The sequence below is a fragment of the Fringilla coelebs genome (genome assembly GCF_963513975.1).
Source record: "Fringilla coelebs genome assembly, chromosome: 20".
NCBI lineage: Eukaryota > Metazoa > Chordata > Aves > Passeriformes > Fringillidae > Fringilla > Fringilla coelebs.
The window spans coordinates 2511213-2527224 of NC_140046.1; the positions used below are offsets into that span (position 1 = coordinate 2511213).

General features: G+C 44.5%; 1 protein-coding gene across 1 annotated transcript in view; it reads right to left on the reverse strand.

Annotated features, from left to right (window-relative positions):
* MED13 (mediator complex subunit 13) overlaps positions 1 to 16012 on the reverse strand; it is a 50246-nt gene that overhangs the window by 7775 nt on the left and 26459 nt on the right. Inside the window, exons 6-18 of the mRNA XM_084219112.1 lie at positions 15606 to 15800; positions 14616 to 14778; positions 14193 to 14303; positions 11562 to 12245; positions 8867 to 9083; positions 7935 to 8019; positions 7488 to 7609; positions 6246 to 6336; positions 5854 to 6068; positions 5248 to 5444; positions 3154 to 4070; positions 1595 to 1762; positions 265 to 488 (exon numbers count right to left, since the gene is read on the reverse strand). Of these exons, the coding sequence (XP_084075238.1) occupies positions 265 to 488; positions 1595 to 1762; positions 3154 to 4070; positions 5248 to 5444; positions 5854 to 6068; positions 6246 to 6336; positions 7488 to 7609; positions 7935 to 8019; positions 8867 to 9083; positions 11562 to 12245; positions 14193 to 14303; positions 14616 to 14778; positions 15606 to 15800 (3389 nt within the window). The remainder of the gene's footprint in view (positions 1 to 264; positions 489 to 1594; positions 1763 to 3153; positions 4071 to 5247; positions 5445 to 5853; positions 6069 to 6245; positions 6337 to 7487; positions 7610 to 7934; positions 8020 to 8866; positions 9084 to 11561; positions 12246 to 14192; positions 14304 to 14615; positions 14779 to 15605; positions 15801 to 16012) is intronic.

Genomic DNA, 16012 nt, shown 5'->3' on the forward strand with positions numbered 1-16012 from the left:
CTATGAACGTGGCAATGCAGAGCTTTGCCACCGGGTGGCGTTTATCGGATGGGAGCGGTGAATACGGAAAGGAACGGGGAACAACACGAACAACCCTTATCTTCCAAGTGCCCATTCCTAAAATCCCTCCGAGCAGCTTTCCCAGATAGCATTCTGAGCAGGCGTCGCTATCAGCCCCGACAAGCCTGATAAGTCCTTATGAGCACGTATTAGAAACAGCCTTTCCCAAATCCATTTCACTGCAAACTGCCACAAATCCTGTACCTCGTATATTGCAGTCAGATCCCTAAAGAAGCTTTTGGCTCCGTTGAGCAGAGCCTCGTTCTCCGGGCACACCACGACGTAAGCAACGTCTCGCTGAGATCCGTACGGCTCCAGCATCAGCCTCTCCCAGTAGGGCAATGCAAATGGAGACAGCACCAGGAAATCGTAATCGTATCCCAACAAAAATGTTGGGATTGGCAGTGGTTCTGGGGACTCATCAGTTCCTGGAAAAGCAAGGCATGTTTTTAAGCAGAAAGCTTAAAATTAACTTCAAGGAAACATGAATAGAACGGCCTCTGGTGTTCCCAGCATCTCACAGGAAGGAGCACCGGCTATCAATGGAATAGTTCTCATTTTACCGATCCAAAGTACAGGATCCAACCCTCTGCAAAAAACCCATCAGCTGACTGTTTTTATTTGAAATATCTCAGGGCCTCAGGAAGAAGTTCCACAGTGTTTTATATTTCCATCAGTCCACAGGCAATCAGGAACAGTTCTGCACTGTCCAGGAAGCCTTTTCCCACAGAGCCAAAGCAATCGGGGACAAAGACAAGGAAAAAAATGTAAATATTCTAAGCAGATGGGTAAAGGGCCAGAGAAGGAAACAAACTTAAGAACATGTAAATGTATAATTGCCATGTTCTAAATATAGCTACAAAAGATCTGCTGGTGAAAGGTCACTCTCGTAACACAGTGGTAAATCAATCTCATATGCTAATGAAGTCATTAAATCGTGAGTGCACAAAATTCACCTTCTATCTGGAAATGCATCACATGTTGGCCACTCCAAACATTTATCAGAGACAAGACACGGAGTAACCTTAGATCTTGGGCACAGTTCTGACAGTACTGAGCAATAAAGCAGACTGTCTCAAGCATTTCAAAATCAGTATTTTTAACTCCCTATGTTTAGAGTAATTAAAATGGGGTGAATGGAAAAATTTTTAGTATAAAATCTGAGCAGTTAACTCTGTTTTTAACACTAAACCCATCTTTGCAATTTCAGTCCCTCACTGGGTGAAGTGTCAGGTGTATACAAACAGTGCAACCGAAGCTGTAAATTTTAAATGCACATCTTTAATTCATTGCCTGTTTTAAGGAATATAAATATTTTCTCTTTTCTGAAGAAAAGAATTCTCCTCTGTCTAATAAGCTCTCGTTAGTTTAAAGAAAGGTCAAGTGCTGTTCAGAATTCCAACAGGCTGAGCAGCACCAGCCACCGAGTTTGTGTGGATGGAGCAGGGGAAGGAGGTTGCAGGGAGCGGGGGAAGGAGGTTGCAGGGAGCAGGGGAAGGAGGTTGCAGGGAGCAGGATTCCATGGAGCCCTTACCGTAGGAGCCTCTCCCAGCCATTTTGTGGAACTGCTGCCACGTGAGGGGTCCCTGCACGCCCCAGGACCGCACCGTTCGCTTCTTCTGGATGGCGTCCTGCAGCACGGGCTGCAGCGAGAGCAGCATGCGCAGGATGTCCTGGGAGCACTGCATGCTCACATCCACCACTGTGGGGACATAAATGGGGTCAGGGCAGCTGCACAGCAGCCAGCAGCCCAAACCACCTCCATTGCCAGCACTCTCTTCTAAAAAACACCTGCAGGCCACCCAGAGGCTGGGATACAGAAAGTGGAGCAAAAGCGGATTTACGGTTCCCCCTCTTCCCCTGACAAAATACACAGATGGATTCTTTTCTTAATTTTGTTTTTTTCCTCTAGAATTTTTCCCATTGAAAGGCTCCCATCTTATAAGTTAAACTAAGGGAAAACACCCTAAAATAAAACCAAAACAAACAAAAACAACCCAAAATCCCCCAAACAAGTTGTAGAAGCCTGTAACTCCTGGATTGCCCCTCCCAAAAAAGGTGGATTTGCAGGCTGCCACCCAGTGCTCATTTCAGAGAAGTCAAGGGAAGCCTCGAGCAGACTCAGCCCATTTCATCCAGAGCCACCACTGGGCCATTTCAGGTACAAGGATTTAGAATGAAAAGCTGACACAAAATTTGGCATGGCTATTATTTCCAAGTCTTTTCTTTTAAAGTATCTTTACATCTTTTTATCCCAAGCATCAGTCACAGTAACACGGATCTTCTCCTGTGTGCCTGAAAACATCAATTTATTTGCAGTCTGGGCTTTCAAAGTTAATCCCCAGCAAGGCACAGGAACCTAGCTGTGTTCTCCCAGGATTCCTCCTCATCTTCACTTACAACTATGAACTGCAGCTACCTGTAATTCATAAATTTATCTTTCACCCTAACCCTGTTAAGAGTTGCCACTTGAAAATTCTATTAGAGAACAGTAAGCAAATGCACACAATGAAGGTATTCCAGGAGACACTGCATCATTTGTCAGGCCCTCAAAGGAAAAATCCAAGGATTTCTGGCAGACCCAACATACAGGGAAGGCTACAATAATGCTTTTTTTTTGCCACATGTACCATTAACCTACTGCCCCCCTCTCCTCTTTAAAGAAGGGGGAAGGCAACTGAATCAGAGCTGTTGTTTAATTCTGCCAGAGTGGCCTTGACAATACGGTCACCACTCAAACCCTTCCTACAGGCATCAATCATTCCAGAGCCTCTGGAGAGCCACTCACCAAAAGCTCTTTAAAGGATAAACCCGGTGAAGTGTTGTGGACACTGACAGTGGTCTCATGCTACACTTCAGATATACATTGGGAATTTACAACTGAGAGCAGCCAAGGCCTTACTCTGCTTGGTGATCAGCACAGGACATGGAAGGGCTGGGTATTCTGAACACCATCAACCAGATGTCTGTACGAGCACACAGGTGGCAAAAACAGCATTCAAAATCCACAAAGGAAAACCACAAAAAAAGACCCTTCAAAAACAAAACCCCAGACAGGTGGACAAGTAGAAAACAAACTGTTTCAATATTTACCATTTCTTTTTGACCAGTGGTGCAAGCAAGTAGTTTTCACAAGTGCTTCATCGACTTTCCCTCCTGACATATTGTCCATGAACTGCCGTCCATGTTCCAAGGCTAAGTAGCAGTCATTGCAACAATCCCTTTCTTCTACACGTACCAGGTTGCTGACAGCACCAACTTTGGCCATGGAGTCTTGGTCTGCTGCTCCAAAGGGTGAGAACAGGTTGGTGCACTGATCCTGCAGCAACAGTATCAAGTCATCGGGCAGTTTCTCGGGCTCTTTCAGCCCTCCACTGCCGTGTTCAATGGAAGTAGCTCTGAGAGCTTCAAAGCGTTTTTCTGCTTCTTTGCCGCACTCCGTGTTTCGCCCCAGAATATCCAACTCATCTTCAAGAAACAGCCCGGAACTGTTGCCGAATTTTCTATTCATAACAGCACTGAAACCACAGGTACACCTATACTGGGCCTCTTGTGTTGGATCAGGAATGTAAACTCCAACGTCAGCACCTTTGATGTTCATATTGCAGACACAAATGCAGCAGCTGTCGAAGTTGCAGTCTTTGAAGAGGTTCATGACGGACTCGGAGAGGATGAGGTTCACGTACAGGCTGTGTGCCTCGGGGATGGAAGGCACCGTCGCGGGCTCCACCGAGTTCAGCGGCCGGCACGTGGAGGGGGTGGAGGCCGGGGAGTACAAATCCGAGTTCTCGTATTTCACCGAGCCCTGGGCGCTCGCGGGCCCGCCAGCTCCGCGGGGCGTGCGGGGAGTCCTTGGTGTCCTGGGAGTTGGGAAGCGAGGGGTGGAAGGAGAGGGGAGGATCCCAGCGCCGCCGTTGCTGGGAGGGGCGCTGCTCGGGGGCATCCCGAACGGAGTGTGGGTCTGGGGCGTGTAGGCAGGGCCGTACTCCTGGTCCATGGTGCTCCCATCGCTGACGGCAGCCGCAAGAGAAGGAAAGGCTTTAAGTACACAACATCGCACTGGGTTTGAAGTTTAAGACTCAGATTTCTAAAGAAGGACCTTCCTAATTAATATTTGCTTTTTTTACGCTAGTCTTTCATAATCCACAGAAAGATTTTCGTTCCCTAAGGAACTTCAAGAGCATTTGTTCTAAATGACTTTGCAGGACTCCCACTGACAACACCATTAAAGAATCTCTCCCTGCCTCCTTTCGTCTTTTCCTTTGCACAAAGCTCCCAGGAAACAAGTGTGGTCAGAATAAATTATAAATTCTGTGGTTGTATGGACTCTAAAGGACACCTTTTCATTCATGTTTTATTTACATGTTGTGTTGACACACACTAAGAAAATAGACCAGGTCTATTGACAGCAGATTCAGCTGAATCCACATGGAAAGTACCACCTAGAAAGGTTTAACATTTTCTTTCCTAAGCACCTGAGTATCTCCAAAAACTTGTAAGGCTAATGAGACCCGGAGACATATTGCTAATGAGTAACAGAAGCAACATCAGTATTTGATCCAAGATTTAGTATTCATATAATCTTATCAAGAAATACATAACGCCTCCTTGCTGCCTAATCCATTTTTACCAGCTACTAATGCAGAAGAGAAAAAGAAAGAAATCTTTTCCTTGAGAAGAGCTGGCAGCAAGACCATCCCTACCAAATGCAGGGTACAGAAATGTCCCCTGCAGTTCTGCTGTGACCAGGCCCAGTCACACAGCACAGGAAATGTTTTCCTACTCCCAGCACAGCTGAGTTTACTGCTACTTAAGAAAATAATTTAAGAAACAGCAGCACCACCTACTAAGCCCTTCCAGCACTGACTACACCACCGCAAAAACAAAGTCCCAAGTTTACATTTATCTTGATTGTTACCATCTTCATTACTTATTAAACCTGGACTTGCACCATTAAGCTTCCCCAAGAAACCTTTAAAGGAGACAACAAATAAAATATATGTACAGTTAAGAAGCTCTTTGAGAAGAGTCTCCTGCAGTAGGTTTAGCCAGAAGGACGTTTTTAAAGGCTCTCATCGGTTGTATAAACACAGAGCATATACAAGTATTCCCACTACTGATTGACAAAATAAATATTTAGGGGTGGCAAAGTGAGCACATCACAAAGCTGAACCCCCAGGGTCGTACCCATCTTTGATGAAAGGCATGGCAGGGCCTGGAGGAAGCAGATCCAGCTTTCCCACAGTCCAGCTCTGGCGGTAAATGCATTCCTCGGGCAGTTTGATGGGAGGAAGACACTGGCTGGGAAGAGTCTTCAGTGGTGCAAACATGGAACATCCCACTAAAGCTTGACAGTTCTCAGGTTTATAAACATAAGAATAATCCTGGAAGTCAGACATGGGAAAGCATTAGTGTGTAAATTAGATCACTGCAGCAAATAAACGATTCTTCAAAAAACAGGACCGAGTTCAAGCAGCAGTTCCTTAACCCAAAATCCTGACACTGCTGCAAGGGAAAGCTGAGATGTGTACACACAATATTCACAATACACCAAAACACACCTCAGTGAACTGCAGTGACTGAAAGGCACTTCTGCAGCTCACTAGTGCCAGCTCAGGTATTACTCTCTCTTAAGTGGTAAAAGACTACATACTTACTACAAAGATTATTACCTCCCCCAAAATAATGCAGGACGAGTTACAAATTGTACTTAATCTCCCTCCATTCAGATTTAAGTAATGAACTGGTCAGTAATGAGCACAAGCATTGATCAGGGCTGTCAGCACCACCTACCTTGATTTCAGCAGGTTTGGGGCTGCAGAAACCCTCATCTACTTCAATTCTGAACTGAGCTCCCACAGTAGAGCTATTCCCTTCCAGCACTGTTCCTCCAAGCGTAGTGTCCATGCTGCCATACTCCTTATTGTTCATGTTCATTGGAGAAAACCCCATAATATGTTGTTCCAGTGAAGGGGGAGTTGGATACATTTTATGGAGATCTGCAGTGCCTAATTTCAGATCAGAAGCAGACTTTAGAGCATGAAAACTTTCTGAAGTGTTTCCTGAGTCTCAAAATTTTGCAAAGGAAATGAAGAGTACATTTCCAAATTGCCACAACATATTAGAGTCAAATGTTTACAGCTAGCATTCTCTTTAGGCAAAAAGAAAACACAAATAAATCTTACTTATGCATGACAGTGGGTCTAGATTTCCTGTTTTTGCCTCTTTGCAGTTGGATTTGTCATCAGTGCCGTTCACTGTTCGTTTAGATCCAGGCTAAGAAAGAAGTATTTCAGACATAAACACATGTTCATGTTTCCTGCTAACAGGAAATCTCACCTGCACATACAAAGCTGAGACAGTGTATAATATTTAGAAAAATTAAAATAGCTCAGAAGCCTAAGGTTGGGCTTACACTTGTTCTTAATTCTTGGAACCCAGAGAACCTCTCCCAACAGGTCACAATGTTATTGAAGGAAAAACCAGTTACAAAATAACCCTCATCCTGTTGCAGACAGTAAAAGAAGCTAAATTAGGGCTGCCCACAGTCTACCAGAACAAACCACAACACTCCAAGAGCCATACTAACATCACTGGTGTTACCACAGGAACAGAAAAGACAAACACAAATCCTGCAACAAGAAATACAGGAAAGAAAAGCTGTCAAAAGTAAAAGAAGAAGAGATCTTTTACCATCTTTAAACAGTTCAGAACAGTCTACAGAATGTAAGTGTTCATGTTTAAGAGCAAACACACTTCCTTCACATACTGATGACCTTTGATGGCTGTTAAGATCCTTCAGCCCTTACTCAGGTCCAGCTCCCATTAAAGTTGATGGGCATTTTGTCTGGGTAAGGGGATTTAGGATTAAATGTGGAGCAATGTACAGTTCAGAAAAGACAACTGATCACAAATAGTATTGAAATAGAAACTAGAAAGATAATGGATTCAGAGCCATCAGTCTGCAAGAGACACTGTTCCAAGATAATAGCTGCTGCAGACAAGCAGCTTATTTGGCAGAATGTCCAGCGTTTAAATGCCTTTTCTCTTTCAGAAGTTGCTGTTTTGTTTCAATATTACCTTGATGAAGCAGTTAACCAGAGCCCAGACCACAGGAAAAGAACACACTAGGACCTGCTGAATCTGTACAACTCAAACTAAAGGTATGTTCAGGCAGCACACACTGTGGGGAGTGTAAGGAAGTAAGATCAAAAGGTTGTTTGCATCAAAAATCTGCCTGCATGAGTCAAGCAGAGCAGCCCGTGTGCCACTGAGGGGCCACAGCTCTCGTTTGTGTGAATGTTTTGCAACCTCTCCTACAAACACCACCAAAAAAATCAAGCCCCAAACCACAGAAGGACAAGAGTTGTTCCCTGCTGGTTTTTTAGCTGGCACCTGCCAGCCAGGACTTTTTTCCCATCACTTACTGTGAGTTCATCTTCATCAGAATTGAAGAGATTGTCCAGGTCGGTGTAGGACACCACCAGGTCTGTCTCGTGGAACAGGCTGGTGGAGGCCGTGCGCGCGTGGGCAGCCAAGCGCTGGGCATCTGTGGAGAGACCAACATCACAGCTCTGCCTCTGCATCTGTGTGAAAAACTTCACTAAAGAGCCCTGCCACAGCTGGGGGCAAGGAAACCAAGAGGGTGAGATGGCCTTGCTTCATCTCATCCATCTTACACAGAGGTGAGGGCCCTTCCCTTTTGGATTTTATAGGCAACATTTGTTTGCAAGGTGCAACAATGAAATGTTCCGAGCAGACTGCAGGGAAATACAAACCCTAAACCACAAAACTGAGCAGCCTATTAGAATGTCTTGACTATTCAAGACACCATTAGTATGACACAAGACAGAGAGGAAAAAAAGCCTCTTTACCTTGCTTGACAGAAGGACTAAACAGAGACATTGCATCCTCTCCTTCATGGGATAGAACTGTAACACTGGATGTCCCATCCTCAGCCTATTGAAAAAAGAGAGAAAAGTTTGCTTAAATTAATGGGTGGGGTGGGAGGTATTTGATGTCCATGTGAGGATTCTGTCCCTGGAGAAGGATCAGGTTCTCATTACCCTGTGAGCTCAGCAGGGGCAGGCTGGGGGCTGCTGCTGGCTCAGGGGGAGCAGAGCTTGGGCTGCTAACACAGGGCTTGTCTTGGGGATAAATTTACAAAGCAAATTGTGGATTCTTGCTACAACACCTTAAGGAAAAACCATTGCTATCAGATGCTACACATTAACTGTACCAGTTCCTGAATGGAATGCATCCACACATAACTAATTCTAATAAGCAAATTTATTTCATAGACAAGCCCCCAGTGCAGTTATATTTTCTCCTTTTATATAGGTGCCCTTTTGCTTTAAGTACAAGTCTCATGTAGCAGCACTAAAGCACAAAAAAAAAAAAAAAAAAAAAAAGAATAAAAATTGCAATTCACTGGCCAGGGAACGAGTCAGGGCTCACCTCACCTACCCCCAGACCTTTCCACTCATGAACAAAGCACTGGCCTTGTTCCTCCTCTCTCCCCAGGCACCTGCCAGCACCTATTTCCACAGGGAGGCCACTGAGCCAGACTGATCCAGCAGCTTTTTCCTCATAAGCCCTGATGCAATGGCACCACCAGTGTGCCAGAAAAAAAAATTCAGGTGTCGTTAGAGACATGCTGCTTAATTTCATTGATCATTTCTGCTGGAATAGAATTTGGTTTTTATTTTGCTTCTAAATACATGAAGAAGCGTTTAAATTCTATCCCATGCCTAAGGCAATTTGTTTTAATCTCATCACTGATTTGTAGCCTCACTCCTTTACTCACCTTGTGTTTCTTCCCCACTTCCCTCTCAATGTTCTGCCTGTCCTTTTTACTGTCAGGAAATAGGAATTCCACATCTCCATCCACAAAGGCATAAGGATCAATTTCAGGTTCCTGGTCAGCTTCCGTTGCTACAGCTGTTAAATATTGGTTTTTACTCTGATACTGTTGCACCAGTTCATCTGAAACCTTCAAAGGTTTCCTACATTGCACCATTAATCTGAACAGAAGAAAAATAAAAATCACAAAATCATTTATTTAGCATTTATTACATGGAATTATTTCTGCTATCACACAGCCTTAACAAGAACAACCTCATCTTTCCACTTCCTTCCTTCACAGCCCAGCTTCAGAAAACTTTTGGGGATGAAGATTAAATCATTACTCATTTAATATCACCTCCTTCCACACACCAGATCCAGCTGTGTGATTCATCCTGCCCCTCTCTCCTCAAGCACTGTCAATTCACATAAAGATTAGTAATTTATCCCAGGTCATGGCTGTCATTTGTTATAAGGCACAAATGGATTCAACTCTCCACATCCACTAAAAGAAACTCACCAGGCTAAAGAATTACTCACTGCATTCCCCCAAAAAGCCCAAGCAATAATCACAAGTAAAGCACACAAATGCCACTGTGCTCAGGAGCCATTTATATCACTCAGATCAATACAAATGAAGCTTGCAGCACACCAGTAACTAATTTACTAATGAGAAAATTCTAACCACATTTGCCTTTATCAGCATTTTTCTTTTGTTAACATTCAGAGCCAAAACTGGAGCTGGTAAGTACACAGAAATTAAGGTTTTCTCTCAGGAGTATTGGTTTCACAAATGTGGCATTGCAGCAGGAAAAAAAAGACATTGGCAAGGAAAAAACTATTCTGATTATGAGCTGTAGATGTGTCCCTGAACCAGCTTCATTTTCTGTGCCCCAACATACAGAAGGCACCAGGTGAGGAAGGTGCTCCCCCAAACAAGATGAGAAGCTCCTGCACATTCCTCTCAACTGTAGGAAGTTTGACTTTGTCAAAGACACTTCCTAGAAACAAACTGTCCCAAAAAATATCTCACAGCCAACAACAATGGCAAATCCACCCATGCTGCTCTTCCATGCTCAATAAACCATCAGGAAAGGAAAAATAAAAAGGGAGAAAAAGAGATGGAAACTACTTTCTAGGAATGGGGAATTAAACACCTCTGCTGTATTTTTGACCAGCAGAGAGGAAGAGAAGTTAACAGCCAGATATCCCAGGGGGAAAAGACTGTTTTTGGTAAGTTGTCAAATCAAACTAGGAAAGACCATGTCTTGAAGAGAAACAAGAAAACATCTTTCCTTATCTACTTGGCTGAAGTGAATTCAAGGCAAAGAAAAGAATCACTAAAAAATCCTATACATGCACATCTTGAAAGAGCCTCTTAAACCACAAACAGTGTCCAGAGCTGAGTGTGAGCACAGAGCAACAGCTACACCACATTTACTCCTTCTCCCAGCTTTCCCTCACAGCCATTCCAGTGCTGCCACCAGTGGCTTCCCACTGCCAGCAACAGGACAAAAACCAGCTCCAGGCTTCTGTCTTGGGAGTAGCTGCTTTTCCAAATTCAGCACCTCAGCTCCAAAAATTAAACCCAAAGCTCTCAATAATTTGATATTGATCACAGTAAGAATCTCCTTTCATCTGAATAAGAAAATTTAGATCAAAAATAACGGACAGAAGTGCCTGGATAGAGGCAGCTCTGGGTGCAGTCCTCAACTCCTCGATGCCAGCCCTGAGCCCAGGTTTGTCACCTCTGCTGCACATCCCAGCCCTGCTAAGCTGTGCCTGCTGTTAACAGCCCTGTCAGCACCTGCTGCCTCCTGGGGCTGTCCCCTTCCAGCAGTGTGTCCTCACAGGGAGGTGTTGTGAAACAGGGATGACAGGGACAATTCCCTGCTCAGCCAGCAGCACGGGGACACAGCCCAAGGGCCAAGGGTTCTGGTTCTGGGCTTTTGTTCTTATGGTTTGGGGATTTGGTGGTGGTGATCTTCATTGGGGAGTTTGTTGAACTGGTAAAGCAAATTCATCTTGGCTCATTCTGCAGTAAAACAGAGCTCAAAGTTTTAACACTAAAACCACCGGAGTTTGATTTCCTCCAGTGGTCCTAAGCTCCAGAATTTACTCAAACTTAAAACAGTATCCAAAGGGACCAATTCCTTTATCCAAATGGAAATAACCAGCAGAGCAGAATGTTTTACAAGCTGGGGCTTGTAACATCAGCTCTTCTAAGTGAAGACAGGAGCAGAAATGAGAGGAAGCTTTAACAGGATCTCTGCAGCTGAGACCATCCACATTTTTTTCAAAGAATGAAGAAATCAAATACTGAAGTGAAAAAGTTATTTCTTTTTTTTTGGGAGAGGAGGGGCGAAGGAAGGAACTTAAGTCTCTAATAGGCATCATTTGGCTGCAGATTAATTTTATAGTATAAAAATAAATATCATTGCTGTCAGCTAAATCAGAACTAAAATGAGAAAAAGCTGGAAAGTCTTGCTAGAGATTTGACTGTGCTTTGTCCTCCCATTTCACAAGGATTAACTTCTTGTACCCAGAGTTGTGCTCACACCCTCAGCATTTCTGCTCCTTCTACTGAGAAACTCCTGCTTTGGCCTTCCTGTTCCCTCACTCCTCGTGCTGTTACCCCAGGATCAAGCACCACTTACTCTGTAACTGATGTTACATTTTCCTGTCCAGCAGGTATTACTGGATCATCTCTCAACTTATCATTTGGAAGCTGGGGTGGTAAGAACTCCACATCCTTTTTCTTTGGAACTTTATAATACTTCCAAGTGGTGTCAGCTTCGTCCTCCTCCAAGTTGACGGCAGCGCCCACGTACACGGTGGGCTCTATGACCTCGGGGAAGGCGGCCGGGAAGGGCTGGGACAAACCATCCAGCCTGTCTTCCATGGCTTTCGTGGGCACCAAGGGCTCTGGCGTTGGCATCTGGTAGAAATGCTGACTCTGGGGCGTGGAGGGAGCTTTGGGCACCCCCTCGTCGGCGCCGTCGCAGGGGTGGGGGCTGAGCGGCGGCGGCTGCGGCGAGCCGGGCAGCTCGGCCCCGTGCAGCTGCGGGGCCTTCGCGCCGTCGGCACTTCGGATGGTGGCAAACCTCACTTGGCTGTCTGGTGCAGCCATCACCAGCCTCTGACTCGCTGAATCTGCCTCCATGGCAACATCATCACTGATAGATACACGATGATGAAAAGGAGTCAAAGGGCGTTTCTGTGGCTTATCCCCTTTGTCTTGCTTCTCATTTGTCTTGTGCTTCGGAGCCGCCGGCTGCTGGGGGCCCACAGGTGGGGCCTGCCCCTGTTGACCTGAATTTCTTGGTTTGAGATTTTTGTGCCTGCAGAATTAATACAGGGGAAAAGACTCCGCATTAATCTTTCAAATATGTCTATGGTGTTCTTTTTCACTAGATAAGAACCTGCTTCTAGGCCATTAAACAGCCTGTGAGAGACATCTGAAAGCGAAACTGTTCCGAAGTGAAGCTGCCCCTTCTTTCTGAGCAGAATTTGAGTGACTTGAGCGGCACTGTACAATTTTAGAACACCATTTTAAAAATTGTTACATGTCTCCTATGAGCCAAACACACAAATAATCCTCAGAATTAAGACAGTATTTTATAACTGCTTTAGCAGAAATAGATTGTCACATGAATACCTCATCATTTTTAACTTGTGCCAGCACTGATGAATCAGTAGAACAACGCAAGAATTAGTGAATGGCTTCTGGAATTCAAACACTGATACCAGCCAAGAGAGCTGCCCAAGCCTCACTGGGTTAAGGACTGCAAAATTAACACCAAGAACCAAGAAGCCAAGCTCACTCCTACTAAAGCTATTTCCAAGCTATTACAAGGCTTTTGTAGCTGCTTACTTATAAATTTAGCAAGTGTGGGGAAAAAGAAAAACACAGTGTCTCAACTGCATTAATACAGCCGGGTCTGTTCAGTGTAAATGCACTTGAGCTTAAACATTTCATCTGCAAGTTCAAGATGCCAGCTTTCAGGATCATCTGACAGAATGAGGCACATGAAATGCTGAAGTGTAGAATGAAATGTTTATGATTAAGCCATTGAACTGCAGGTACATGCTCAGTGCCTGGGAGTTCTTTGCCACTCTTCCATTAGCAAAGTTAAGAAGCACTTGTATTGAAAAAACAGGATTAGGCAGGGATAAAAGGTAAGAGGTATCAAAATCTATTTTTACTTTAAACTCTTACACACATCCACATGTTTTTCTCCACTTAGAATTCAAAACACGTGGAATAATAAGGGGGTTTAAGTCTTTGCAATTTCTCTTTAGGCAATTGCATATTTCTAATATACACCTCACATAGTTAATTGACTGGTTTGCTCTTAACTAGTGCTATCATAGCTAAATTCTCCTTGAAAAGAACATTTAATCCTCCTCCACACCCCAGCTCTTCTCAGGACACAAGTATTTCCACAGAACTTTAACCAACCATTTCAATAAGGGAGTTAAAAAATGCATTTCTCTCAAAATGCTACATCCTCCAGACAGTAATTTTTTCCTAAGATACCAATATTCCCTGCAAGGTAATCAGTGTAACATTTAAATCAGAGAAAGTGTTTAAACCTATTGCAACACTTCAGTCACCTAAAGATTAATATTCTGCCATAAGTACAGAAATTGAGAATTCAATGAAATTAATGTTTCCATTTATTTTAAATACCTGTATTAACAGTCTGTGGCATTGCAGCCTCAAAAAAGGCTGTATTATATATATCCATTTATATATATTTAATCTTAGACATTTTGCCCTTTGTTTTGATCCCTTTTTTCCCCAGCTAATATAAAAAACACACACTGGCATCCACTCCCAGAGGAGCAGTTTTCCACAGAGCCACCCATGGAATGCCACCCTTCCCAGAGAGCAGGTCTAATTCTTATAACAGCTTTCTCCCTTCAAGGCTAATGCCACAGCCCTCCAAAGAGGTGCTTAAATCCTAAATAAATAGCATTTCCTTCCCATTCCTGAGATGGTGCCTGCCCACATGCACATGGAACTCCAGCCCAGGACTCAGGAACTGTCCCTGCACTGGCAGCAGCTCCCCCCAGCCAATTCACTCGACTCCAACCTCTGCAGTAACTCCTTGGGCAGAATTTCAAGACCTCCAATGACATTTAGGAGAGGAGATACAAATTTTGTTCCAGCTTTCCTCCAAGCAGCTACTGCTTAATTACTCCTGCAGGAGAGATCAGGAGCCTCTCCTGAGCACTCGAGCCCGGTGAACATCGCTGGGCTGCGCCTCTGCCAAGTGCTGTACCTTGAACAATTGCAATTTGTCCTCTGCGTGGCTTCAACAAAATCCCAGGATGCCACCTTGTCAGCTGTCTCCTCCTCACACAAGCCATTTGATGTAGCAGAATACTTCCTCCTAGGATTCAATACCAGGAGAGTTATTTGGGAGCAACATATGTTCTTCTCTTATCTTCTGGCAAAGCTCAAGAGCAGTTTGGTGACAAGGGATTTGGCAAAGAAAGGATAAATAGCCTTTTCCTGACATATTAAACTGAGAACTAAGTAAATCATTCCTAAATAGTTAGGGGGAAAATGATCTTCTTTAGAAATGGTTTATTAGAAGAGTCAAGTACATTCCACCAGCAGTCACAGCACCCTTAACAGAACTAATTGCTGCAAGGGACACAGCAAATATTGGTATTTTTAGCTTCAGAGGATAAGTACTTACTTGTTCTGTGCTCTGTTCATGTTGCACTCTTGCCAGACTCTGTCCACCACTTGGTTAGCCAGTTTTCTGGGGATTTTGCCACCGTGATGGCTGGTACTGTCTGAGATAAATCCATCTGAAACTGAGGAAAACTTCACCCATTTCTGGGCAGACTGAGCATCAACTGAAAAGCAGCACCAGAGGAAAGAGATTCAGGCAGTGAGACAATGCAGTGTCTGTCACTCCAGTTCAAGCACCAGAGGAAGAAAAGTGACTTCTTAACTCAGTGTTAGGAAACAAAAACACACAGAAAATTTAGGAATAGTAGCAGATTACTATAGGAGATTTTAAAAAGCACCATATATGTTTATGTTGTAACTAGACTGGATTTCTTTATCTTTGATGAAAGTGACCTGAAATTAAAAACAACTTGAGCAAAGTCAAGATTATGATTAAAAAACAGGGTCAAGCTTGGGTAACAGAAGATCATGGAAGGAAAAAAGAAACAACACCTCTTCTGCACGATAAAACTTATGTAAATGTCACCTGAAACTATCAGTGAGTGTCACCTGCTGTGACCTAAATCAGCTCCCCATAAGCCCTGCTCACACCCAGGGCAGAGGGCACACAGCCTTACTGGAAACTGAACTACAGCCAATCTTCCTGGACTGGGAGAAAACATCACCTTTCACTGATGACCAAGGGCACAGCAGGGGTTATGGAGCTGTGTCAGAACACAGGCATGCCCACAGAGGGGGGAAAATCCCCAAAAACCTCCCCAGAGCAATCCAAAGTGCTGGTAAGCAGCTCTAGTTTCAGCAGCTTACAGAAGAGTTTGAGTTGATTTTACCCACAGCTGGTGCCATCAGCTTTACTACAACACACTTAGGACTACAGAAATGTGATTTCTCCTCCCAAGCCAGCTGCACACAGAGCACCTGAGTCCCTGCAAACACTGCTGTGTTACAAGAAGCCACAGAAACAATTCCCTCGTGCACAATTCCTTCCCACCTGTCTGAACCTCCTCCGGGGACGTGGGCGGCGTCAGGGTGACCGAGGACATGGCGGGGTCTCTGGTGGAAGCAGGCACTTGGTGGACCCCCAGGCAGGCAGTGGAGCAGTGGGGAGCCCCCACGGAGCTGGGAGCAGGGATGTCTGTCTGAGGGACCAGCACGAAGCACGCCGGGTACACCATCCTCACACCAGCTGCAAGAGAGGGCAGGGCCCGCTCAGTCACACCCAGAGGCACCAAATGCATCATTGCAGCAGGGACTCCTCAGCTGACAGACCCTTTTCTACCTACTGAAGCATCTCCTTGGACAAAAACCATCTGTTGTCACCTCCATCATTACTTGATTTGCTTCATACAGAAGATTTGGGTGAATGAATAAAAAGGGCTTTGTATAAGCAAAGACATC